The sequence below is a fragment of the Anoplopoma fimbria genome, chromosome 19, assembly GCF_027596085.1.
Source record: "Anoplopoma fimbria isolate UVic2021 breed Golden Eagle Sablefish chromosome 19, Afim_UVic_2022, whole genome shotgun sequence".
NCBI classification, from domain to species: domain Eukaryota; kingdom Metazoa; phylum Chordata; class Actinopteri; order Perciformes; family Anoplopomatidae; genus Anoplopoma; species Anoplopoma fimbria.
Window position 1 is genome coordinate 7,695,235 of NC_072467.1, and position 27,818 is coordinate 7,723,052.

General features: G+C 43.0%; 1 protein-coding gene across 1 annotated transcript in view; it reads left to right on the plus strand.

Moving 5' to 3' along the window:
• Positions 1-25,946, plus strand: part of mrpl23 (mitochondrial ribosomal protein L23) — a 33,157-nt gene extending 7,211 nt beyond the window's left edge. The window contains exons 3-5 of the mRNA XM_054620361.1: positions 3,918-4,000; positions 8,403-8,476; positions 24,938-25,946. Coding sequence (XP_054476336.1) covers positions 3,918-4,000; positions 8,403-8,476; positions 24,938-25,102 — 322 coding nt within the window. The 3' untranslated portion in view covers positions 25,103-25,946. The remainder of the gene's footprint in view (positions 1-3,917; positions 4,001-8,402; positions 8,477-24,937) is intronic.
• The last annotated feature ends 1,872 nt before the right edge of the window (positions 25,947-27,818 follow it).

Sequence of the window (27,818 nt, forward strand, 5' to 3'; positions counted from 1 at the left end):
TGGAACAAATGTTGTTATAGCGATCACTAATTTACAAGGACTGTGGCACGGCATTCAGTTTATACAGACAAGTACACACACTATTTTTAAAACATGACTCGCCATGATGACCAAGATGAAACTGAAGTACCAGATAAAAATAATTAACACATTCAATTTCTTTCAGTTACCCACTTTACCACCGCTGAACCAACTGTTTGTTGTTGGCCTGAAAAAAGGGTCTACATCAGTATATCAGTTTATATATTATATGTTATTATGCGTCATATATGGAGTAAAGCATATGGGCTAACATGTTTGTATTATACATAAAAATCTGATAACGTTATCAAATATAAGGGGACTGAAAGATTGAACCTGTCTTTATTATTTTTGTGGATAATGCGCACAGGTAAAGAAACGCCATGATTGAGTATTTTGCCAATAAGTCACAATTGACAGACCTTTTCTCCTTTTGTGGATTCTATCAACCTGTTTAGGTCATAATTATTTACTTTCCAGTTTTGTACCTTTTTTAAAGTTTAGTCTCATGAACTTGTAAGTAGTAACTTTGATGGAATACAGTGTTGAAGCTGGGTCTGTTCTAAACTCAAATCCAATACTTTTTTGAAACATTATGAAATATTTCGCTATTTTCAATCCATTCCACCATCTTTTGAGTCAAACAGTACATGTACATTAGAGTGATTTACTCTATAAACGGTCAGTACAAGTATTAATCCATCTTTACTGATATATATTCCGTACCTTTTTATCTATCTATACTTATTTGAATCTATCTACATTCAACTGAGTTGATGAATGCAGCATTTTTTAAATAGTGCTAAGGACCTTACAATACCCCAAAACTTATTTTGGCTTTATTTTTGGCTTTAATTGATAGTTTGCCTTTGAGACAGACAGGAAACATGGTGAGAGAGGGGATTGACAAGCAACAAAGGTACTTGTATCCATCCAGGTTAGGTGCTGCGTCTTAGAACACTGGGACATCCCAATTTCATGTTTTCTTTAACGTCGGTAATAACGAGAGATTTCAGCCTCTACAAATATTATTCAGCGAAAACAATCCATTTCTGCACAACTTTAGTAATTCAGTCAATATTGTGTATTATTTGTCAGTGGGTGGCTGTATAGGACGTCCTTTGTGTACAAGAGAAACGCCACCCATTCACTTGGCAGATGTTCTTTTAGCACCAGCGCATTAAAAGACAAGTGGCATGCAGTGGTCTCTGAGCTTTCAGAATACATTCACTATCCTTATTGTCAAACTCTGTCAAAGCTGCCTCTGTAGTGTCTTGCACTTTTTCAACTGTGCCCTTTCACCTACTTCTCTCATGTGCTTTTGGGCCACAGGTGTAAATTAGTTTAAACTACTGGAACTGATACTCACAATCTCCTTGGCTCAGTGTGAGTTAGCCCACATTTGAGAATAGGAAAAATCCAGGGGCATGTAGATTAATTACAGAGGAAGGATTACATTTGAGAGCAGCTGATGGAGGTGTGCGGGTTAAATCTGCTATATTGTCAGAAACAAACAACCATGTCACAGCGGGCCAAACAAAGGCATCAGGTTAACCCTGTTGCTTCATCTGTGCCTTTATCCCTATTTCTTTGAGCAATACTTGATATCAGATTTAGGTCTTTCATCTCTCCTTGACACCTCCCCCTGAACAATGCAGAACAATATAACTTTTTGAATCGTTTTCTAACAATGATGCCAGTGTTCTTGTTTTAAACCTGCTTGGCAACAACACACCATAATTGAACTTAATCCATCGTCTGCGTCATCAGATACCCTTCTAGGTTTTGCTTTTGGAGTTCTTTCATCATCTTGGCCGAGGAATCTTTGTAGCATGTGTGTTTGCGTATAAATATACACCAGTTGCTGAGGGACGATGCCTTTTAGCCCTGGCAGTTGCTAGAGGCAGGTTTTCATTCTTCCTGTTAGGCAGAGGTGTGAAAGGTTAGCTTGTGGAGTCAGATGGGTGTTTATACTGGGATGATGATCAGATGCTGCCTGCATCACTAGTGGAGACACCACACCCTTTGTCTAAGTTTAGCCTTGTTTATATACCCACTAAACTTGACATTTTCTCCTCAACTTTCACCCCAAGGCTTTGTCTCCGACTGGATTCCAGTTTAAGATGAAAAGGGATTCATGTTATGACTGTGTTTGTTTGTGGATTTATTCCTATATAAATTAGTAGCCGATACGTACGTATGTCTGTTCTCAGTTTTCTTTTTCTTTATCTTTGTGTCGTGTACATCAGTTCATTCAGCATATACGTACATGCAAAGGCATCTTGTGCAGAGTAACATGACCGTGCATATTTCATCTCTGTGTTTGTGGTGCGTGGATCATTTTCGTGGTGAAAGCAGTAGGATTTAGATTCTCCCCATTAATCAGGATCAGTGTTCCCTCTGCTAATGATCCGGACGAGACTTTGCAGTCCCCGAGCCACTTTCCTTTCCTCCAGTTCCCCGCCCCTGCTTTCTAGGAAAACCCCGTCTCTCAGCGCTATCACTCTCTCTTTCTTCCTCTCTTGATCTCAAGTACCCCCGGTCAGGCCGCTCCGCTTCACTGCCCTCCAGCACACACGCTGTGAGGTTGGGGGAGGGGGGGGGGGGTGCAAATGGAGCAGAAAGGCACATCTGCATGCCACATCAGAAACACATTTCTCTCTTCTCGACTGGGTAAAGGAGGGAAAAATAGGCCTAATGGGACCTTAACCAGTTTGCTTTAACCTTTCTTCACACAGCGATGCCGAAACTCCTTCATCCCAACATCCCCAGTAGTCCTAGACCAGAACTGGGTCTGATAGGGAGAGCTCAGTGACTGCTTACTTCTCTTGTCTCTCAAAAGCAGCTGCCTGAAGTGGGTGTTTGGTAGAAAAACCTTACAATACTCAAGAGTCACCCCATCAAAAAGCCCTGCTTCTGTAAAGATGAAATCAAATGTGGAAATATTCAATCAAGTATCGTAAATATCAGCCTAGCTCGCCAGATAAACACAACTTGGCGGGTAAAAGGGAAGTTTTCTAGGTCTACATCAGTGTAGCCTTTGCCAACATTAAGCGTATTTTAGAGGACAAGGAAATTGTTTGTACAGCATGGAAATATATATTACATCATTCAAAAGGTACAAAGAGTCTTTGTGTTCACAGATGGAATTTTTCTCAGGCAAATGTTTGCTACACCTAATATTGTTACAGCCGCTCAAGGTATTGTGCCGTTTCCTCTGAAAAAAAAATGGAGAATATTACATTATTCTATCAAAGAAACAAATGAGGTGATAGAAGACGCCATATCCAAGGCACTCATGTCAGACCACAGCGTCGCTATTAAGCACTTTGTCAGACGCATTTGGGAAGTGCTCTCTACCAGGCTAATCCAATTGGATAGATTGATTAGCAGTTAAAAGCCTTTCTTCCTCTGTTCAAAGCAATCCATTCCACATGCTGCCCAGTGGGCTAGCTTCAGCTGAGCTGGCCCACCGGATCAGTCGGTGCCAGGCCCACTTCCTGTGTAGGGTTTCACCGGGCGCGATCGATACATGCAGACAGCTAATTGGATGAACACTGACACTCACATTTCTCTTCTCTCCACTTTATGGTCCAGAGAATAAAAGCTGAATATGGGTTTATACCGTAGGGGAGTGTCCTGTCAGTTACAGTAGGTTATATAACAGCAGTGCTTATGGGAATGCAGTTTGGAAATAGGCTGTATAATTCCTATTTAGGTGTCAACTTATTGAATGCGGTGTAATTTGATGGACAGTGATCCGGCATGTAACCTTACACACACTCAAACCCCATGCAAACACTGATGCTGGATACCTTGTTTAACCCCTGTTCTCCTTTCCTCTTCTTATTTGAGTGTTTTTCTCTTCTTTGTTTGCCCTGTACATGTCTGGACAGAATGACCAAGTGTGACATAAAGAACTACCTGGAGAAGATCTATAACGTCCCTGTAGGAGCAGTCCGCACCAGGATACAGTTTGGTGAGTGTCCTCACTGCTTTGCACATTCAGAGAGCTATTTCATTTACAGAACTTAAAGTGGTGGACACTACCTCCTGAAAGTATGTCTCAAAGACTTATTGATGGTAAGAGTACTATTGGACATTTTTTTTTCCACTCGCCCCACCAACAGTTAGTATTTACACTAACTCAGGCTATGGATCCTCACAGCTTGCCATGGTAGCAGATGGGTGAATGATATGTAATGATATGTAATATACCTTGCATGGCTAAATGACTCTAATGTAATGTAATGATGGATCCTCACAGGTCCATTCCGGTCTTAACTAACTGAGACCCCACCTGTGACCCGAGTGGCCAGGTCCAAATTAAAATGTAATCTAAGCCAATATTTCTCATACCAGAATGCATCAAGTGGACTCATAACCACAGGATGCTGACCCATCAGCTATAGGTCTGACGAATACTAAGCCTCAAATCAAGTCTAAATTCATCTTATATTTATTCCTGTAAGGCCAATTGTGTGCAGCAATTGTTCTGGTTCTCTCAGGCCTTAAGTGATAAACCCTCACCGTGGGTGGATCAACTGGCATAAACATTACCCCTGTAGAGGTCTGTGCCATCACATGGATTTGGCTCTTTTTCCCAGCATAGAATGTATTTCATTGTTGGATCACATTAAGGCGACTGGAGGAAAAAAAAAAAAAAAAAAAGACACATAGGAATTATATCCTGAGCCACTGACCTTATGACTGGGAAAGCTAGGGGCTGAAGAACGTTACACACATCATGACATGTATATCTATGTAGAGACATGGAGCCCGTACAAACTGGTGAGAGAGGGTGTTAAGGCGTTGGTGAAAACACTTGATTCATGCTATGCAATACAAAGCCGCAAATATTTCATCCAAATTAAAATCCTAAAGTTGTACTGCAGCTGTTGTACACACACACACACACACACACACACACACACACACACACACACACACACACACACACACACACACACACACACACACACACACACACACACACACACACAGTCTCCGTGTGCTGAGCTCTTAACATCCACCATGTACTAAACTTTGCCTCCTCAAACACTGTTATGTACATCCATAGTTGATTTGATATTTAAGTGAAAAAAGGGTAACTGTCAAGCAACTTCCTGCAATAAATTATTATTATCCGATACATTTATATATAGATCCAATTATGTTGGAGTTTGATTTGAAACAATTTTATACAGTGATATACTAGACTACTAACCACAGCCCAATATTAAATATACTGTTAAACAAGTGTTTCATTAATCTGTACAGCCCTGTCTTTCATTAAAATGTGTCTTTGAAGTATCATAGATTCACTTTTTGTAGCCATGAATGTTGGCTGTTTGACGTTATAAGAATCTGTGGTCAACTTTAATTCATTCAACAGTGGATTACGGCAATGAAAACATTTCACAGTAGAAAATGGTATCAAAGCATCAATTCAAATATCTCAAACTTCTCTAGCAGCATAATCCCCCTATCACTATCAATCCACATGCTCCGTGACACTTGTTATCTCACAAAAGTATTGCTGAATACAATTGTATCGCTATTATTTCGACATCTTTTGTTTTTGATTCATTTAGTTTTTTGTATATTTATATACATTCTTTAAGAAAACAATACAAAGTTCAGGGTCCGAAAGTCTTTTGTTGAATGTAAAAAATGCAAGAACTTAACTCTTCTGAAGCTATTTTTTGTTGAGTTATTGGTGTGAAAACTTACTGGATGGAACTTACAGAAAGATGTGTTTTTTTGTTTTAGGAAGCATAAAGTCAAATTGATTATGTTTCGGAGACTTTGGCGATTAGCAATTTTCAGTTTGCGATGTACAATGTCTTCCCATTGACATGCAGCAGCGGGAGTGTTTTCCAGCGGCTAGTTGCGGTAGTTGTTAGCGTGCCTGGCTCTCCTTTCCCCCTAACACACACAGCTGCTTATCTGACAATCTGCTGCAGCAGCATTCCAGCCTCCAGCTGTCCCAGGACACTCCACGCTCCCTCCACACAAAAACACACTATTCACTTACAAACTTGCAGTTTCAGAGCCATAAGTGCCTCTTCCCCTCCACACACATCCCAACCCCTAGCCCCCCTCGTCAAGGATGATCATAGAGCCAACAGTGTTATATCATTGACTTAATATTACTTGTTACTTTTTTGGGGGAGAGGAAACTGCTTAAGTTTGCATGGACTGATTTTGGGGTCCCTTCTAGTCAAGGAATTTGCAAGTTCATGGAATAACAGATATAGAGTACATATAGGTGGCTTGAAGTTGGAGGCGTCGATGGATGTGCTGAGAAGAGTAGGCACAAGTTCCTTCTGTGCTGCGCCTAAAGGGCCACGAGGAGCCCCCTCTACCTCTGGAGGAGAGACTGGGAAGGAAAGGGAGGGAGGAGGAGAAAAGAGGCGCCTAGCTTAGCCTAGCCTACAGTTTGGAGGACCCATTAACGCTGTTTATTACGTTTGTCTCATTAAAAGCTAAAAGCATTAAAAGGAAAAGGAAAGCCCCTCAGGAGGGTGGGTGGAAGGAAAGCAGTGAACTGTTGGGGGACGGAGAAGAAAGGGCGGCTCGGAGGCCCCGGTGTTCCAGAGGTGCGTCAGAGAAGGTATCCCTGTCTGCGTCAGGAGTTCCACTCCATTGGCAGCATAAAGACGGCGGCAGGCAGAGGAGAGCGAGGGGCGCAAACGACCCTTCTTTCCCCTCCATGGGCGGCAGGGGTATTTTGGAAGGAGTTGCCATGGTTACCCCTCCGGCCTGGGATTTGTAATGTGATAGCTGGCTGCCAAACCGCAATCTCAAAGTGGGAGAAATTGTGCTTGCGTTTGCGAGTGTTGCATGAAAGCTCTGTCTGTGTGTCTGTACGTGTGGGGAAAGGCCTATCATGTGAATTAAGAGAAACACTTTGTATGTTTCTAGTGTGTGTGTGTGTGTGTGTGTGTGTGTGTGTGTGTGTGTGTGTGTGTGTGTGTGTGTGTGTGTGTGTGTGTGTGTGTGTGTGTGTGTGTGTGTGTGTGTGTGTGTGTTTCTTGTGTGTTTATGGAGGGACAGGTCAGTGTCTTACCTTGCTCTTTCAAAGGTTGTAGCGGTCCCCTGTGGATTTCCTCAGAAATGAGGACACACACACACACACACACACACACACACACACACACACACACACACACACACACACACACACACACACACACACATAGGCACACACTCTTCGTTACCTTTGTCTCCCACCCGCACATGGGCCTCCTGTTAGCCACGGGGGAGTGGAAGGGGTGTTTTACAACCCTGCTCAGGGCTTTCCCTGAGCAGTGGGCTGCCTCGCTTGTGATTACTAGCTACATATACGACACACACACACAACACACACACAAATGACTCATTACAGCGGTATGTTTCCCTTGTTTTTCATGTCATAAACTGTTACCATGGCAATGGCAGTTACACAGAGGGCCTGCTGACTTGACCATCAGGGTCTCATTGAGATTAGAGTTCTAAGGCAGAGATGAAACGTTTGATGCTGTGGTCAGTATCCATCCTTGATGGTAGAGTTTTAGTTGTAACGTAAAGATTGAGGTAACTGTGTAAATTGCCTTTAAGTTTAGTAAAGTTACCTTTTTGATTTATTTTGAGCCAGACTCCTAGCCTCCCAGAGTCCCCTGTCTTCCAGAAGCTCCCAGAGTCCCCTGTCTTCCAGACATGTAGAGGTCTGACAGGAGAAAGGATTATGTCATCATCATCTCCAGCTGGGGAAGAGGTTAACCTGCAGTCAACAAGATCAAGCTCTGCTTTACCACACATACTCACAATAGTATCTGTTCTACAGGGAAATCAACAAAAATGTATAGTAAAATATCTGTGGTTCAGATTGGAATCAAACATGGTGTGATAATTGCACAGATAAATAGATGTCAGGGTAGTGCTTTAGTCATTTTGCCTAGCAGACGACTTCAATGTGACAATTATCTTCTCCTTTAATTGATATTTAATTTGGGCTTAAAAACATTGGAAAAGAATGACAAATCACCATAACCTAGAGTTCTAGATGTCATCATCAAATGTCTTGTTTTATTCAACCAAAAGTTCAAAACTCCACCACCCAAAATATTCCGTTACCATTAATGATAGGACAATACAACTAGAGATTGTATAGGGCAAGCCACCTCAGTAGAATCATTATAGCAGTAAAGCTCCAGTTGACAAATTTCCATCGTCTTCACATTATATTGTCATATTGCCCAGACCAACTCTCACCATATTCATAAATGTCACCATCATCACTTTGTCCCACTGTCTGCTGTCTCACAACCAGGATTTGCTCATGTTTAGTCATTCCTGTTTACCAACAAATGCAATACCTGCTGTTCTCTGTTTCTCAGGCTCCAACAAGAAGAGGAATCATCTCAACCAGAAGGTTAAGCAGCCTGACTATAAAGTAGCCTACGTTCAGCTGGTGAGAAAACACAAACACACACCCACACACACACGTACACTCATCCTCCCACTCCCAGTCTTTTCTGGTTGGTGTGTTGTTTGAGTAGAGTTAGCTCAGTGACTCCTGTTCTGTACACAGTGGGAGGTGGAGACCCCTCCACAATAACTTTCTCTCTCTCTCTCTCTCTCTCTCTCTCTCTCTTTCTTACACACCCAACCATCTATGTTTTTTTCTTATTGTGGGGGTGGCATTATTAAACACAACACCCAGGGGGAAAGGGCATTTTAGCTATTTTTTGAAAAGGGGGGACTCGCCGGGTGAGAGAGGTGAGACGGGTTAGTTGATGTTCCCCTACGGAGCCCTAAGGGGCCCGGCGGCCTATGAATGTGAGCTCTAAAACTCAATCTCAGACAAATGCAGGTATGAACAGACAAAGAACAAAAAAATCAGTGTGCACACATGCCCCATAATTTCTTTCATACAAGCACTGTTCCTTCACCTTCCATTTCAAATGTTCTAATGAGGGAATCCTCTCATGCACACACAGCCCTGCCTTTGCATCTCGCTCCCGTGTGGTTCACACACTCTGGGTGCCCCCTTGAGAAAGCTTCAGTCTGGGTTCTTGCAGGGCCTCTGGGTGAAAGGTCGTCTTTGGTCACATGCCAGACTTATGACAGGAAATATTGAGATATGTTTATCATCTGGTGTAGCTCTCCTTTCTGTGCTTTTGTGCCATAGAAGGAATGTGCACTTAGAGAGTGTGTGTTTGTGTTTTGAAGGGACACTCCTGATGTCAACCCAGACTCCCTCATTGCATCACAGCTGTTGCCTTCACACCTGTGTTTGAGGTGAGCGTTGGGTCAGGGAAGGTCTATTCCCCGCACGTCTTGCCAATGTTTGAAGTCTGCTAGTCTTTGAAATCAAACAAACCTCTCTCCGAAATGTCAAGAAAAAGTCACTGTTTTAATGCGCCTTTGATGCAGACGTGAAAAGCAAGGGGCCTTTTGTTATGTGCCTGCCGTTTTTGATCTTGCCCAGACAAATCAACAGCGGTGTAGACGCTTGTTTACGCCGCGCCGCCCACCCCGACTGGGAGCCATCAATCTTGAAACGGATGAATAATGAAAATTGTCTAAACACGACAATTTGAAAGAGGATACATAATTGAAGCAGCCATGAATCTTTAAACGGGGGGTGAGACTTCCTCTTGTCTGACACCAAGGAAGTGGCCTGTGATTTTGTGTGCGTCTGGAATTCCATGCGGAGTCAGTAGTGATGCTTCCGTCTCACCAGTCGCACACGACAATGATAGGTGTGAGGATGCAAAACGACGCACACACACATCTGTGACATGTGTGCATCATTCATGCATGCACAGCCCCAGAGGACTTAATGTTTTTCCTGGAGTGTCATTCGCTCTGTAGTCACAATCACGTCGTGGTTTTCTGAAGTCATGCTCATTTGATGGTGAACAGTGGGCAGAAATACTCCAACGCAGGCTCTCTTTGTGCTTAAAATGGCTTGATATAAAACCGAATATCCGGCCTATTTCTCTGGCAGGTTTTTGGAAAAAACATTCCCTCTCTCAACTCTCTTTCCTACCTCACTCTCACTCTTGTGTACGCACTCACACAAACTCACACACACACACACACACACACACACACACACACACACACACACACACACACACACACACACACACACACACACACACACACACACACACACACACACACAGAGCCCCAGAAAAACCCTCCTTTCTTATGCAGCGGTGGGTAGAAAACAAGATTGTTCCTAATTGACTCCACATGTGGGAGAGTGCTCTGTGGGTCGATGCTCACACCGCGGTCCCCCGTTCTACCCTCATCCTCCCCCTCTCTTCCCCCCTGCTCCCTCCATCAGCTAATATTGCAGCAGTAATACTCTCCCTCCCTCTTTCCTTACTCTTTGTTTGTGGTTGAGGGGAGGCCTCCCGTTTGCGGGGTTCCGTGACAGCCATTTTCCTCAGGCTTAGGGGGACCCCAGTAACGGGGGGGGGAATAGCGTCTGCATGTGTGAAATGTGTGTGTGTGAGGGGATCACACGGGGGGACTAAGGGTATGATGGAGTCATGCCAGAGCAGGGAGAGCGATCAGTGGGAGGGGGAAGAGGATGTGTGCGTGTGTGTTGGTTTGTGTGTGTATCTGTGTGTCTGTATGTGTTTGTGTAGGGGGGGGTTGACAAAAACAGCAGTACAAAATGAAAAAATCTTGAGTCTATCAGACTGCTTTCAGGTCTGGCTGCACATCAATGGGGCTGGTGTGTAAAGAGTCAGACTGCTTTCATGCACCGCTAGGACTAGCCGAGTCTAAAAGGGCTAACTCTAACCGCTACGCTCAGGGTAACACTTATTTCCGATTTTCGCAGTCAACTCATACTGTTCCATCTATTTGATGCTGTAAAGGGCTGATGTGGGAAAATCCAATTCTGCATTGCACTCTCTGTTGTAGACATTACTTTGTGTACAGTAGGTGTAATTAAGTTTCTCGCCTGGTTCACTATGCCTTTGTGTAATAGTGTCCTCAGGTTTTTTAGGAATATTCTAATATGTACAAAGCAAGTCATATCACTTTAATGTTCAGAAAAACCTGCACATTTTTGCAGCAAAACATCTTTCAAAGTTGACTTGTGCCTGGTAGAGAAGAAGGCTTTTTTGCAGCTGATCATGTTCATACAATGTCAGACCCAGTGGCTTACCCTCATTAAATTATCTTGGCCCATCTCACAGCTGAAGTGCAACGTGCCACTATTTTCAGTTAAACTTTGCTTCCATTTGAAACCAACGAAACCAAATCCGGTGCTTTGCATCACAGAGAAAGCAATGCACTTCTGAAATTATAGTCATTTTTAAATGTTTTCAGTCATTATTATCAGTGAAACATTTACGATGAAGTACTTTCTGCCTGGCATGCAAATGAGAAGGCTGTGGTGAGTTTTGGTCAGAGGAGGAGTTATTTTCTGTCTTTGGAGTGGCTGCTAGTTTGCAAGCGAGCTTTGCTGGCTGGTGCCAGCTGCAGCACTTCAGTGGGCTGAGTGCTCAGAGTGCATGTTGAAAGCTCCCAGAGGGTGACGCTGTGAATATATGAATGGGATGCCGACCAGTCTCAGCTTTTCTGAATGATCCAGTTTATGATCCAGTGCCACATTGTGCTGTAAATGCAAAAATGCATGCTGTAAAAGTAACAATGTCCAATCAGCAGATTGTCTACAGCAGGTCAAATCTGACAACATACTGCATTTTCACATTGTTTGCAGGATTTGCAAAAAAAACACCTTTGATTTTATTTATTTACTTAAATTTGTATTAGCATTTCTGTGGTGGAATCCCCCTTGCATTACAGGGAGTAGTTTTCAAAATTATATTTGGAACATATTCCTTATTTATTTTATAATTGAACAGAAGTGGTTTGTTAGCTGGTAAGTGATGCTTCTCCATCATTTCCTGAAAGACTGTGATGGTATCCGTGTAAAGAGAGGAATCTCAGACATTTTCCCCAAGTTGTTTTCTGAAGAGGTCAGAGGGGAGGAGCAGCAGTTTGTTTTCTTTGTGTGTTGAGCACTGCATGGCACGTCCAGGCACCTGTGGAATGCTCGCCACCATTTATTATATAAATATCCACGCTAGTTAACTGTTGTTTGACAGTCTGTGTACACCTCGCTGGGAGTCTGTAAGCATCTTCGTACGTCCGCCTTTTTGTCGGGTGTGGTTGCGCAAATCCAACTCAAGCTCCTTTCAACAGAGTTTGTCTGTGCACAAAAGCTCTCTTCGTGCTGTCAGAGGAGAGTCTGCATAAGGGCGAAAGTAGTGAAAGTAGATGAGTGAAAACTTCGCAGCAGAAGGGAGAGCAGGCACACAGATGGTCCAAGGTATTGTCACGATGCAGACCTTTAGTTGTCATGAAGTGAGCAGCCAGTTTTGTTTGCACATAAACCAATGACGTCATTATTTTGATAGTGGTCACGATCTAGTTCTCCACATTTTAGGACAGCCTTGATCCATTTACACATCTCTTAAATGCTGTAAGTTATCATTTATATAACATTAAATTATTATGATCTGTGTGGTTTTAGATTGTTTTGGTCTGGAAGTCACATCAATGTATTCTTATACATTTTAAGAGGTTGGATTAATTTACCTAAATTACAAAACAAACTTAAACTCTATCATTTTTTGCATTTTATGTTCTTGTGAAGACTTATTTAGCCACTAGTGGCTCTTTATTATTATTTGTGTATCTAAACCTCAAGTTTTCATAAAAATAGTAAATAATGTGTCAAGATTTCTCTCTAGAGCCCTGGCCACTGACAGCAATGTAACAAACCAGTTGCACCAGTCGGATTGCTCTGCGCCCCAAAGCAGCGTCCCGACCTGACGACCGCAGAACAAAACAAGATATGGGGCTGGACCAACAGTTGTAGAATAAGTGGTAGCTTCATTCAAATTGCTCATTTCCCGTGTTTCTTTCTGTTTCTCTCTCCACCCCTGTTCCATCCACAGAGAAGGCATCACTTTAAGTGAAAGAGAACGGGGAGTGACAGAAAGAGAGAGAGAGAGAAACAAACAAACAGAGGGAGAGACTGAGTGGCAAAACATGGAGGAGTTGTGACACAGCTGAAAAGGGGGGAGAGCGGGAGAGAGAAAGAAACAGCTGTATTGAGAGTGATTATGTGAGGGACTCTGTGGCTGAGTCTGGCTCTCCTCTCTGTTTGACTGACACTAGATGGCAACGTTTTGCTGTACAGCTTCTCCCTCTAGCCTTCCCTCATCTCCTATCTGTTATTGACTCCTCTTTGCTTAACAATAGACCTTCCAGGGTTGTGTGTATATGTGTGACTGGTTGTCCGTCTGGCTAGGCTGAGGGGGGGTGGTGGAGAGGGGGACAGGATAGGGGGGTTCTCCACTTTGAGCGAGCCCCAGCTCTCTGGAGCTGGAGGTGCTGAATCAGGCGGTCGGGCCGAGGGTGAAAATCTTGCTTATCTGTGTGGAATTTTTATTATTTTCAACTATATGGATCTTGATGGCTCCCCCTTTCCTTCCCTCCCTCTTCCTCCTTTCCACAGGGTTTCCTCACAACAGCATTTTCTGTCATGTCTGCCGCTCGGCTTCCTTCCCTTCCCTGTGCTGCCTCACCCTTGCTTATCACGGCAATTAACATTTTTAACTTCTGCCACATTTCCCCCAGTGCTTTTTATTCTCCTCTCACTGACTCACTTTTGTCTTCTACATAGTGCTTGTGACATGCATGACAGTTAATCATGTGAAATTTACTATTTCATTTCATACCACCAGTAATTCCCACACGATAATGTTTCTCCTGTATGCAAGGATGCTTGTCAGTAGTAAATTTCAGTATTACATTTGAAACTCTACTTTTCACAGCAAAGGGCATCCTCTTATATATTCCTTGTAGTTATAGCAGTTTAAAACAATTATAATGTAACTATTAATAACTATTGATAACCTCAGTTATCCTCTTCAAATAACTTGTGTCATGTTCGTTTTGACAAACCGCTCTGAATTGTCGGAGACGTGAACCTGTACAAGGGAGGGCTGAAACAGAAAAACATCTTATGTAAAAGGGGGACATTGCAGCAGTAATCATGGTAAAAAAAAACACACAGCATTGAATTAGCACAAAAAATAAAATTAGTCTGGTAACAATAAAACCATTCAAAGAAAATGTATCTAACCCCAGCTAGGACAAAAACTGTGCTCATACTTGTCATATTCTGTTTTTCCAACATTTAATGATAGAAAGACGATGAGTCAAAAGCAAATACTGCACATCGAAAGCAATGTCCTGCTCCTCAGTGAATCCCGCATATTTAAACAATCAATTGAAATATCACCACAAAATACAATGTGCTGAAGCTATCAAGGCCAAGTAAATTTTGCCAGAAGATCTAACAGAAACTGCGCAAACTAAAGCTTTATTTGTTGAGTGACAGTTGCAACATTTTTATTTCATGTTGGGAGAGAAAATTGAAGCATGAGTTCTAAGTGAGAAAATCATGGTCTCCTTTTATCCAAAGTCATGCAGCCCTACTTTCACTTGAATATATCTGTCAGCATTCTAGGCGTATAAATCTTTGGAAGGAAGGAATGGGCTGATAGCCTAATAAAAGGAGAAGCTTTTCCTGACAATCCCCCAACCACAACCACCCTCCATCTCCCTCTATGTCTGCTGATTTGGAAAACTCACTCCTAAGTAAAATCCTGTGTGTGGCTGTGTGAGAGTGTATGTGTAGGTTTCATAAGAGCTCAGTGGAGAGAGAACATGAATTATAGAGAGCAGAGCGGGGTCCTAACCATCCCGTTTGGAATCTCACACGCAAACCTTTTTTGAAAGGACAGAGCTCTGTTGTTTCTTTCTCACATGTTTCCTCCTAATGCTCAATTCATTTCAAATGGTCCAAGGTTTAATGACAAATGACTTTGTCGTTTTCGATTGATTCATACTTTATCTATCTGCAGCATCTTTTCTCATCACCCTCATTTCCTCCCACGTTTCCTCCAGGTTCCCCCTCTATTTAGATAGCCATGGCAACACACACGCATTCCAACATGCACACACACAAACGTGCACGAGTGCACGCTCATAACCTTTCTTGATTACCCCTGACCTCTTGACCTGTAATGACACAGCTGCCACTTTGATCAGCCAATCACCATGCGGCGCCACCCAGGTTCTAAGCTAGCTGCCACTGGCCTGATAAAGCCCTCTGATAGGCCCCTGCTGATGCATTTCCTGTTTTGTATGCTTCTTCATTTTTTTTCTTTTTCTCCACCAGCTGGTCCCCGCATTCCTCAGTCGAAAAAGGGGGCAGGGGCAATGCGTGGATGTTTATGTTTCATGTGGATGTAGGGGTGAACGTATGTGTTTTTGTGCAAAAGGTCTAACTGTGTGTGTGTGTGTGTGTGTGTGTGTGTGTGTGTGTGTGTGTGTGTGTGTGTGTGTGTGTGTGTGTGTGTGTGTGTGTGTGTGTGTGTGTGTGTGTGTGTGTGTGTGTGTGTGTGTGTGTGTGTGTGTGGTAGCCTAGATAGTTGGGTCTGGGGATGAGAGGGGGCAGGGTAGGTGGAGGAGATGCTTGAAATTGGGGGGAGGGTACGTGAGGGTTGTTTACGTGTATTGGCGAGAGAGAAATCGGGTTCATTGGGGGTGGGGGGGGATGACATAGATGGAGGGGATAATGATAGTGAACAGCTGTTTATGTGTGTGTAATGGGGGTGGGTGGTTGAGACGGGCGAGAATTAGGTGTGATTTAAGGTACAGAGGTTGTGTTGGCGTCGAAAGGCAGAAGGCGTTATGATTCACCGTTTGGTATTATTGTTAATATGAACAGATTTGGTCGTGCTATTCTTGTCTATTGCTGTTGTTGTTATCATCAGTGTCCAGTTCAAGACTAGATAGATGTAAACGTCTTTGTGGGTGGCTGGGTGTGTTTTTAGATGCTGATGATCTTTTCCTGAGAGCTCTGTTACCAGGGTCCAATGTCTCTAGTAGCAGACTGGGAGCAGACATGCCCAGACATGAAAACTACCACACACACATAAACACACACAAACACTTTCTCCCTCACGCCCTCTGTTTGTCTCTGGGCAGAAGTATGTACGTATGTATCACTGGACTCCCTGCACTAGTATGTAAGAGGGTCCCTTCAAAATAACCTAAAGTATTTTCCAGTTGACACCAGAGCCGTCGTTCGCCCACCTGTCTGACTCCTGCTCCTGTTTTTTGTCCCAAAATCACGTACACACTAAGGCTGAGGATCTTTCGGTACCACACAATTAGTTATGTGTTTTTCTACATCTTGATGCATATGAGGTTAAGTAATTTTTCTCATTGTATCACCACATTAAGAAAACGCATAATAATGGCTAATGCTTAACTCCAATCCAATTCGGTACTTTATTTAAAAATAAATTGCACTAATGCTTTCCCGCATGGACACTTTTCCAATGTGTAAGACTGTAACTAAACATCCCTTCTATGCAAAAAGCGGACACCAACAGTTCATGCAGTTTGATATTGTTAATCCACAAAACAGGCCTGAAAATGAAGAAAACCTGAAAAGATTGAATGAGAGTCTAATGCCGTGTTCACACCAAAAGCGAAGCGAATTTTTCATGCGTTTAGTTTACATGTAAAGTCAATACACAGACGCGAATATACGCGAGTAGACGCAAACTCGAGCCTGGCGGCGCGAATGAGGCGAAATCGCGAAATTCGCCTCATTCGCTTCATTCGCAGAGCTGGATCTTTGTTGGTCCCTGGTCAGAGCTTACCGAATCTCAATATGATTGGTCAGTCTGCGTTTGAGGGCAAGACTTCGTAAAGGGTTGATAATGTGTCATTAATAACAGATTAGTTTACTGTTGATATCTTTACATTGAAGCAAAGCTGTATTGATGCAAAGCAAATGGAACCTTTTACCGCAGCTACTTCACAGTAAAAGCATTCAACTTGCAAAATACTTAGTACACAATACTTCATAAAATGTATCCAAGTAGGTCCATTTGGATGGGTAGAAAATTCAAATGATGTATTTGTCAGGATTAGTTATTTAAATGTGTTTAGACTAAGAAAATATCTATTAGCAGAAGGACTCTAAGACTTTGATATTTACTCACAAAATCTAATGTCATGGTGGTATATGAGTCAGTGATTATTTAACCATCTCTTGGCGTTGGGATTAAACATCTGAATTCTGATTAATAAGTTTTATGCATCAATGCTGAATCGAGAATCACACGGCAAGCGATTTATTTCCCCATGTGCACATATAGATCTATGCACACAAAAATACTTTGTCCAAAATATTGTCTGTCTTCCTCATGTGGACCAAAGGCCATTAATGTGAATGACATGGAGACACACCGAAACATACACTGCTGCAAGCCAAATCTGACCAAGTTATGTAGCTGTTGCCGAGCTGTGGAGGAGATGTCATTGTAATTGGAGGGAGGACCGGGGTCATGACCCTGAACGAAACCCACGGCAGGATGCTATTGGTTAGTGGCCTACTCTCTCTGCCACTTATCTGTCTTCTACAGAGGGAGATGATTTGCCTCTTCACTCAGCTGTTATTTTGCTAAATGCCTTTCAGGCTCTCATGTGAACTCAACAGTTTGACTTCTTCCACAAAGTATTTTAAAATTATTTTTTTCATTGTATCCTCTTACATCTACCCATTGAATCATTCTCACATCCCTGCCTTTCCTGAGGGAAAAACAGTCCAGTTTGATATCTATCTTTTAGTATTGACTTTTTTTAAACTCTTCACCCTCCCTTCCCCTAACTCTATCTCCATCTTAGCCTCTTCTCTTTTACTGGAATGGTTTGTACCAGGAGGTCTGGACAGAGGCACAATGGGGCAGAGTTGTGTGTGTGTGTGTGTGTGTGTGTGTGTGTGTGTGTGTGTGTGTGTGTGTGTGTGTGTGTGTGTGTGTGTGTGTGTGTGTGTGTGTGTGTGTGTGTGTGTGTGTGTGTGTGTGTGTGTGTGTGTGTGTGTGTGTGTGTGTGTGTGTGTCAGTGAGATAAAGTGAGAGTGAATGTGTGGCCCACCCAGGGGCCTGGCAGAGGGAGCTGTTTACAGTCATCAGACTAGTCATCATCTCTTCTCTTCTGCCCTCTTCCATCGTCTTTCCTGCCTCTCCCAGTTTGCTTAAACTATTTATTCTCAGTGATTGCAGATAGAAAAAACCAGAGATTATGCAATATTAAGCTAAGAAACTGTAGAGGTAGAGATCAACAATATGAGCACAGAATTCTCTGTAGGTTTGGGTATCTGACCTAAGATCAATAGTTGGACTGTGTTGGAATGGACTGATATGGTTGATCTCAGAAGTAATTTTTTGGTGGCTTTGCAGATTTGGCTTCAATACTTGAGTTCAAATCTCGGTCTCTGTCTTTTAGCCTTTCAGAAAGGGAGTTATTACTGTGTGTTTGTTAGTATGCAAGACTGAAGACCTCGTTATAAGACTGCACTGAGTTTGTGCTTTTACACATCACCAAACATACCTAACCTTTTGGAAAAGCTCTCTTGGTTCGTTTGTTAATCTCATCAGTATAATTCATAACAAACCTGGTAGGTCCACTTTCAAGTGAACTGAGGTACAGTGTGTAAGAACAGAGAATATAATGTGAATTTACTACAAGAAACAGCCTGAAAAAACATTCTCATGGACATGTTGTCCATTGTTTGGGCATTGATTCATATGATTTTATGGGTACAAGGAGACGGATGTTGATATCGGATAGCCAGCAGTTACTCATGCTTGGAAAGGCCAGCATAACAAAGTGAACCAAGGGCAAACCACAGCCTGTACTGATCACTGTATTCAGCTATTTCCTTCTTATCTTGTATGAAGACCAGAGATGGTAAATTATGTCAAAAAAGTGCAGACAAGTTCCAAATGCTTAGGTAGACCTAAAGGAACTGGAATCAAATGAGGTTTTTCCCCCCTTGCTCCTTGGCTGCCAAAATCTGTAATCTTGCAGGATGACAGGTTGCCAAAACTCTGTCCAATAAACAAGCTACTTGTGAGTCCATCTGACTTTCGTTAACAAGCCCCGGTTCACTTGTAATTGGGCAGTGTGAACTTAAATGAACAGAAAAATGCACAGCATTTTCATCTGTGGTTAAGACCAAAGAAAACAGACTCACAAAGGTGTGATCACACCTTTTAAAATCCACAGTCTGGCTGCTCGGGCCTGTTTGGAAAGACTGGTCAAGTGGAGCTGGTTACTGGCCAACAGTAGGAAAATGGTGGCTGTTTTAATGAGCTGCTCACAGCTTCTGGTGACGATGTGTACAACTGCATGGGTTGCTGAAAAAGAGCATGATGCATGCTGCTGTCAACATTTCCCTAGTTAAATTGGGTTTTTACACACTCGCATTCAAACACCCACACACATGTATATCCCACACACTCAGCATGGGGTTGCCCTCAGCTCTAATCCTGGTAACCTCCGCTAGTGGTCTGCCCCTCTGTAGTCTGCAAGGTTCGCCTATCGTGTTGCGGTCAAAATAGAATCTACCACAATGTGAACACCTCTCGGTCTCTTTTTTTACCCCCCCACACACACACACACACACACACACACACACACACACACACACACACACACACACACACACACACACACACACACACACACACTCTCTCACTCACTACTACTTAAGATGACTCGGAGCTTTGCCACGCTTTATACCACCGCACTGCCACCGCAGCCACATGAGCCACAGCCTCACGAGATTTCTCACCGCGTCGTCAACAGCTCTCCGTTTCAGTGTGCGGTCCAGTTTTTGGCCGTACCCTCACGGCCCCCCCAACATCTGGTTGATTTTTATTGACTGCTTTGTGAATGGCTCTATCTCCTGATACCTTATGGATTGTCCATCATCAATAAAAGGGATATTTACGGTCTCTTAGGGCCGGTGTGAATGTCTCAGTTTCATGTTTTCAAACCACTTAAAACCTTTTCGGTCTCTGGGACCAAATTGGGAGCTCCTCAGTCAAGTGTGGTCATCCAAGAAGTCAGAATACTTGGCCCTTGCCCCTCAGTCACATCTTATTACGCACCACAATAACTCTAGGTGCTCAAGATCTCGAGAGAGCACGAAAGAAAGACTGATGTCAGGTCGTAAAGGGGTGGTTCGAATGTTTTCTTTCTGATGGATTACATTTTTTGGTTGAATAGATTATCTGAATGGAAGTCACCATTTGACCTCAAGATTAGGTTTACGGCTGTTAAACAGTCTTCAAAGTAATAAAATGTTGCTCCAAACCTTTTCCATTCCAGAGGACATAAAATCTGATACCATGGGGGCTGTCCTGTGGATTGAGGATATTGGAATATTTAGTCCAAAACTACTACAATGGGGTTGAGTAATCATCTTTGAAAGCCTCCTTTTGTTATTGTTTTTTTTATGTTCAGATTTGTAGCATAGTTCTTACTCTGTGCTTACTCTGCAGCCCATTCAGAGGCATTGAAATGCTGATGTGTATCTCATCTGTCACATGGCGATGTCTGGTCCTGGTCCAGTCTGGTCCAGTCATGTCCCGTATATTTTAACTCTCGGAGCAGCAGGTTGAATCAGCCTTTTGTGTCTTCAGCTGCCGACTGCAATAATGATCTATTCAGCTCCAGGTCCGAAAAGCACCGGCACTTTCCTGTTTTCATCAAAGACATTTGAACACATCAAGCCAGAACAACTAAGGCTTTCATATTTCATACTTAAATCTAAGCTTATGAATAATAAAAGAGTCACCCCCTCCACATTTCCCTGTATTGATTTCACATGCATTCCAAGGTTACCGGACACATTCGTCCATTCTTTCAACATTCTTCAATTTTTTTCTTCTTCTTCTTTTAAGAAAAGAAGCACCCCGCGGCTGTTTTTGAGTTACAATTGTGTGCTTAGCTTGTTACAGATCAGAAGCAAAGGTCAATCGGATGGAATACAGTTGCCCTTTGTGAGTCTTTTTCCACCTCTTGCCTGGTCTTCTCTCTTTTCACTCGCCTCTTTCCCCCCTTACCCTCTGGGGCTGCAAACAGGATTACTTAGTGCTTGTGCATGCCTCTGTTGTATCCACATAAACACACACAAAAGCAGGTTTGATTTAGGGACATTGCACTGTATTACATTTGTACCATATAGGCTTCCACCAACTATAAGCGAGCAATACATACCAATTAAGACACAAAGCATTTTCTGAATGTAGCTGCTGTGAAAAAAAATACAGGGACACCGATTGTTGCTTCTGATTTGACAGATGTCCCCAATCATCTGGTTAAAAAGTCCGACAGTGGTCCCCAAATGACACAGCCCAGACCGACAGCCTAAATACACACTTCCTGGAACAGAGCAAGACATTAAATTAGAGCTTAATAAGGAAACATACACATACACACAGATGGGGAAAGTGAGAAAGGTTGGTAGTGAGTCAATGACAACATTTGCTTTCCCCTCTTAACCCCACCAGTGTTTCCCCTTCTTTTCCCATTGAGAGGGAAACTGGGTGTAATGGGTGGTTCATGTGCGTAAGAGAAGTATGTTTACATCACGAGCAGTGTGGGGCCTCGTGTCAATATTCCTGGAGAGCAGCTTGATTCAATTGAGAGCATGGTGAAGATGATGGCGGAGTGAGGGGAAAATGTCCAATCCTTCAATTTGTCCTGTAGGACGCAAAGAAGGTAACAGAAAGAAACCCTTGGAGATACATAATGCCTTACTGTTTTTTCTCCACTTTTGTCCTTTTTGGCCAAGCCCTCGTTCTTCCTCCATAAATCACTCAATATGCACTCATACACAAACACACACACAAACACAAACACACAAGTAGAGAGAGGCAGACAGACACACAGAAAAGAGCGTTTTGGCTTTGAGCACACGGAGGCCGACTGGACGTTGGCTTTGCCTCTGCTTTGGTGCGATGTATATATTTCAAACAAAACTAGGAAGGCCCTCTGCCAGCACTTTCTCTCACTGCGGAAATGTGTCCAGCATACTCTTGACACACACACATAGACACACACAGGGCGCGGCCCGCTGCCAACAATAAGACTTGTTTAACGAGTCTCGGCGCTTTGTTGATTCCAATCTCAAGGCTTTGTTGTTTTTGTGAATCGCCGCTCACTAAGGCCGATATTAATCTTCGCCATGTGTATACACAAGGTGTCCAGTGCTACGCTGTGTAACTGGGAACTGTCATGCGACAACGTTTGGTTCAAATTGGGTGAAGTCTTGTTTGGCTTACTGGTTCATTGTTTCCCCCCCGTTGCCAGGTCGGCTGTTTATAGTGCTGTGGTAGATCCTTTCCTCCATCACCCCCTACTTTCCTTATCCTCCTCCCCAGTCACGTCCTCGCATCATTCTTCTCCCCCCCTCCTCGTACTCCTGCGGCAAACTTCCCTTGGCCTGGTCCAGTGTTTGTGTTCAGGGTTACGCGTTCCTCGATGGCAGTGTGTGCGAGTGCAGAGAGACACAAGGGGCCTTGGAAAGGGCGGTCGTTTTCCAGGTGCTTCTCTGGTGTTTGGCAGCTCTCTGCCTGTGTCTGACTTACTCCTCTACTCCTCACTGGGTTTGTCTGTCTTCCTGCGTTACTGCGTTCACTAGAAAAACCTCCTGTAGTTTGCAATACAGGCGTTCTCTTTTGATTGAAGGTTGTGCATGTTTGGCTCCAGCTGCTCCTCAAAGCTGGTATCAGAGAGTTTACGCTCAAATGGCCAAATTTTAGAGAGTAACATGAATTAAAGTCTGTGTAAAGTATAATTCCAAAATAGTAATTTCTCATAATAGTTGTGTTTTGGATGGTTGTATGTAGTTAGATGCTCAGTCATGCCAGTATTGTCAGAGTGGACAGGCTTGATTTTAGTTCACACACATAAAGACTGGGTTGTGGTTAATATCTTAATGCACTGACCTCTGGCTCTTTGCAGGCTCAGACCCAGCCAGTCTCTCCCACCAGGGTGTATTGTTTTTCACTGAAAAGCTCTAATTAGGATTAGTAAGTAAGTAAGAAACATGGTGGAAGGTAGACTGCAGCGTCTCAACAAATACAAAGAAAATAAACTGTGGTTTATTGAGGCTCATTGTTCTTGCCTTTTATAGAACATAGAACTGTTTATTGTTTTTTATTATGTACTTAAAGGGGCTCATGCATATGTCCCGCAGCTCATTTGCATTTCCTTCCCATTTAACTATTCACTTCATGTTATTAGAAGCATATTATATGCTATCAGTTTCACATGAAGCCTCTGCTGCTATCAGTGTCCTCTAGCCACAGCAAACTACACATTGTGGATGCAGTGTGATGCATGGGGACATAAAACTAAAGAATAAAACATGTTTTTAAGTGAGAGTTTAAAGGTTTAAAACCAGTCTGCTGCTTCTAAAAATCGGAGAAAAAGAAATCTGGGAAACTATGACCTTTACCTAAACCAAATTTGGTGCGGGCTCCATTCTGTGCTTATTAGTCTTGTTGGAAGTATGGAGCATGTCATAACTTGTGCTTGTGTGTTTGTGTATGTGTTATAAAGCTCTGACCACCAAGTATCTATTCCTTATTTTACTTGTCTGTTATTTTGTTTTATAGGGATGTTATTATATTCTTACCTGGTCGTAACAAAACATAAAATAACATAACATAACGTAACAAAACACATCAACATGCACTTGAACGCACACATTTATACATGTACAAGTCTAAACATACAATAATGGTCCCTAAGACTCCTGCTGTAGGTTGTCTCAGTCGAGCACGTTTCAGAGTAGACGAGGCCTGCTCCATTCTGTATCTTTGGCTGAGTGAGCTTCATGTTGTCCCCTCCTTTGGGAATTAAACCATGCTATGTGGTAATTATATGCATGTTTTTCTTGGTATTTTGGGGGTTGGAGACAGACAAAGTAACATTCACATCAGAGCCAGACCATTCCATAACGCCTACACACTGACCCCTAAACAAAATATTTCACATATTTAAACAGAATAGTTGATTGACAATTGTGTTCATGGAAGCAATTCTTTATGGTGGGATGTCCTTTTTTGAATTAATTTAGAAGTGGATAAGTCACATTATGACATTTGAGGTGAGGATTAGCAGTTTTGCTCAAAATCCAAACAGAGTGATAAAAATGACACATATAAGTGCAGTTTCATCATCAAAAGTAGAGTAATTTAAGGACAGCAATGACTTGGCTCCAGTTGAGACTGATAACAGGGAATTCTTTTTGCCAGGTGCGCATGGGAGAGGCTGAGAGGGATAGGCTATGGGTATGTGTGCACGCCTGCACCTACTGACCTGTGTGTGTGTGTGTGTGTGTGCGTGTGTGTGCGTGCGTGTGTGTGTGTGTGTGTGTGTGTGTGTGTGTGTGTGTGTGTGTGTGTGTGTGTGTGTGTGTGTGTGTGTGTGTGTGTGTGTGTGTGTGTATACACACACTGTACACACTGTACTCTACGGCGGCCTGACACAGACTACGGTTGGGCTACTGATGCATTAGCCATGGCCAGAGATGGGTTGGTATGGAATAAATAATGGATACCATCCTTTCCCCCTGAATAAATCAAGACCAGAGAAATGGAGAGAGATGAGAGATTGAATGTGGGGGAGAGTTGGAGAAATAGAATGCCAGAGAGAAAGACAGCGTTTGTATAACTGGAAATATGGATATCAAAGAAGAAACAGCGTCCTGAATTCCAAATCTGTATTTCACTTCTCTTCCGCAAAGGAACGGAAATGGTTTAAGGAAAATGCAGTGTGACGTGTTTTTCAATATGGTTTGTGAAATGATTTTAAGTAGAAAATAAACAACACATTTTTCTTTAATAATGAAGAAAAGAAAAAAGATATATTTAAAAAAAAAAAATGATGCCTACTAATGGGTAGAATAAATTTTCTTTTTCTTTTCTTTTTTTTTTTTTTTCCACAGGCCCAGAGCCAGACGTTCAACTTCCCAGACATCTTCCCAGAAAAGGAGCAGACGCCCGCGGAGGGCTCCATGGAGGAGATGCAGGAGAAGTTCATAGAGGACGAGAAGCAGAGGCAGAAACTCGACCCCAGGAGAGGAGGGGTCACGGAGTGGTTCGGACTGTGAGACAGCCCACTGACCGGGAACTCTGTGCTCATATGGTGCGGTGTGGGTGTTTCTTTGGGAGCACCATGTATTGACTTACGCCACTGTTGTGATGTCACTTCTATTTCTGTAAGAAAAAGTCACAAGTGTGTAGTGAAGAGTGAGCAACTGTGGGTGGGAGACTGGAGTTGTGTATGTATGTGTGTGTGTTTGTAAGGCTTGGGTCCAGTAACCCGAGCCAGAACAGAATCGCAGGAGGAGGAGAGTGGCCCGGCTCCATCTTTCAAGAAACCAGCCCACAGTACAGAATCGCCATCACCTCAGATGACCTCCTCTCCTTCCTCCTCCCACCCTTCCTGTTCCACCTCCTTCTCCAATATACCCCTCCTGTTTGACACTAGTACCTCCGCACCTCTTCTGTCTTTGTCTCGTCTCCTTGGGAGTGTCCTTTCCTTCCTTGTATGTCTCCTCTGCTGTCCCTCCTTCTCCTTGTCCCTCTCCTACGCTCCTCTTCCTCTACCACGCTGGGTAGGGGTATATTGTGGCATCCCTAGTAGCCCTGACTCTCAGCCAGTTGGATCCGACTACCTGGACAACCCACATCCTTTCCTCTTTTATGAGTTTGCCTTGGATTAATTGACCACTTTAGGTAAACAACAATTGAGATGTTGTTTCAGCAAAGCAACGACAAGGAATTTGCTGGAGTGTTTTATTATTTTGCGGTAGCACCTCTTGCCATAACTCCTGAGCGATTGTACCCAGTGTTTGTGTGTGTTTGCTTAGCGTGCAGGACTTGCCAGTGAATCTGTCTAATTGTAAGAGCTGTTGGAATAAGAACTAATAAATGGTCACTTGTCCAAAAGTGCTGCGCTTACTTTTTCTTGTGTTTGCCTCGCCTCATCTCCCACGGCCCCTTCGCTCAACAGCTGGCACTTCGAGACGCTGTTTTGCCGCACAAGCTGGCCTTCGTTGGTGCCAACGTGGTCTGGTAGCTGTTTTGACAAAGTAATGATCTGTGTTTGAATCGGGCCACTGGAGGACGGAGCTCTCTTACGGTAATCAGGCCCATAAAGGGGAGGGACCTCTCCCGGGCAAGCTCAGACCCTCCATTATGCTGAAAGGCCAAGGTTACAGTAAGTGTCCCCCAGCCGTGACCACTAATGCTGGCTGGCTAATACAAAGGTCCAGTCCCTGACCTCACCCAGCCAACTCGGCTATCACTAAGGAGAATGTCAATATTGATCCTGTTAGCCTATTGTCTGCTGCCTGGAACCACTCACCCCCTGCGTCGCTATAAAGCAATCTGATTCAGAACTAAACAAGCCTCCTGTTACACAGCCCTTCCATTTCTTTTCCGTCTGCCTCACTCACTTTCTCGCTTTTCTTCATTCTCTCTCTGTAGCTCAGTCCGGACCTCTAGAGAAACAGCTGCTTAACCAACAGAGAGGAATACATTCCTGTTCTCACTCTCCCCCGGCCTGAAGAGGCCCCACATTAAAGTTGAGAAATCAAGTTCTGGTGTTTGCCAAGCAATAATCTGTCCCTGTTCTCCTCCTGCTCCTTGTCACAGGAACACTGTGTGTCTCCTAAAGTCAGAGCCACACACTTGTACATACTTACTGTGGACTGGCATTGATGGGCTGTTTAGTGAGTTGGACATTTTGGATTATGCTAGAACATAGACAGACACTGAGACACACTTGGTTAATGAGCTCATCTGTTGCTCATGTAGATAAATGTGTCTTAGTCATTTGAGTTCTTCATGAAAAACAAGTAAACAGGAACAACTGATTAAAAAAGAAAACCATTTCAAGGTTGAAGGTGTAAAACAACAAATGAAGTCATAGATTGAGACATGCAATGTAACATGATATTCTCTTGACAGATACAATTCTTGGTAATTCAAGATTTATGTGGAAGAACTGTTTCTCAATCATTTATATTATACAGAAAATAAATTTAAGCATTTAATATTACCCATAATGATCATTTTGCTGACAAGATAATCTATCTTATTATTCTAATCATTAACAATTTTACATTAGTAACATGAGGATAGACTTTATAAGTGATAACATCTGTGGAGGACCTGCCAAAATTGCGTAGTGTTTGGACGTGAATAAAAGGGATGATTTCTTTCCAGAAAATAATTCTGCTCTACCCCAAAATGCAACATTTACATTAAAGATTTCTGAGGCGGGATGAATGCCAAATCACAGTCCATAAGATTTAGACAGGATATGGTTTCTAGTTGTGCTTAAAGAGTGACCAGAGGTCTTGTATTCCAGATTATATGCAGCGCGGGCTGCTGGACCTCGCTACAGGGAGAGCCAGCTGACCCCCATCTCACTGCATACATCAGCAGGAAGCTCCTTAATTACAAGGTGAGGTGATTAGTGTCTCCCCTTTACGTGAGCTGTGCAGAATACGGTCCCTCTGGAGGCAGATCATGCATCATCCTGGCTGCAGAACATGATGAAAGACTTAAACTTGAGGGCCGTCAGGTGTCTCCTCATGAAGCAGCCCTTTGACTTTGAGATATTTTACCATAACGATGTGAGAACTGTGTGGCAGACTCCACAGAGGTAAAAAAAATAAAATAAAAAAGTAATAAAGATACTTAAACATATTTATTTAATCACATTTGAAGTGATTTGCTACTCTGCCTCTGAAATGCCCTTGACTGATCTATGCGATCCAGAAAGACGCAAACCAGACCCAGATTATTCCTACTTTG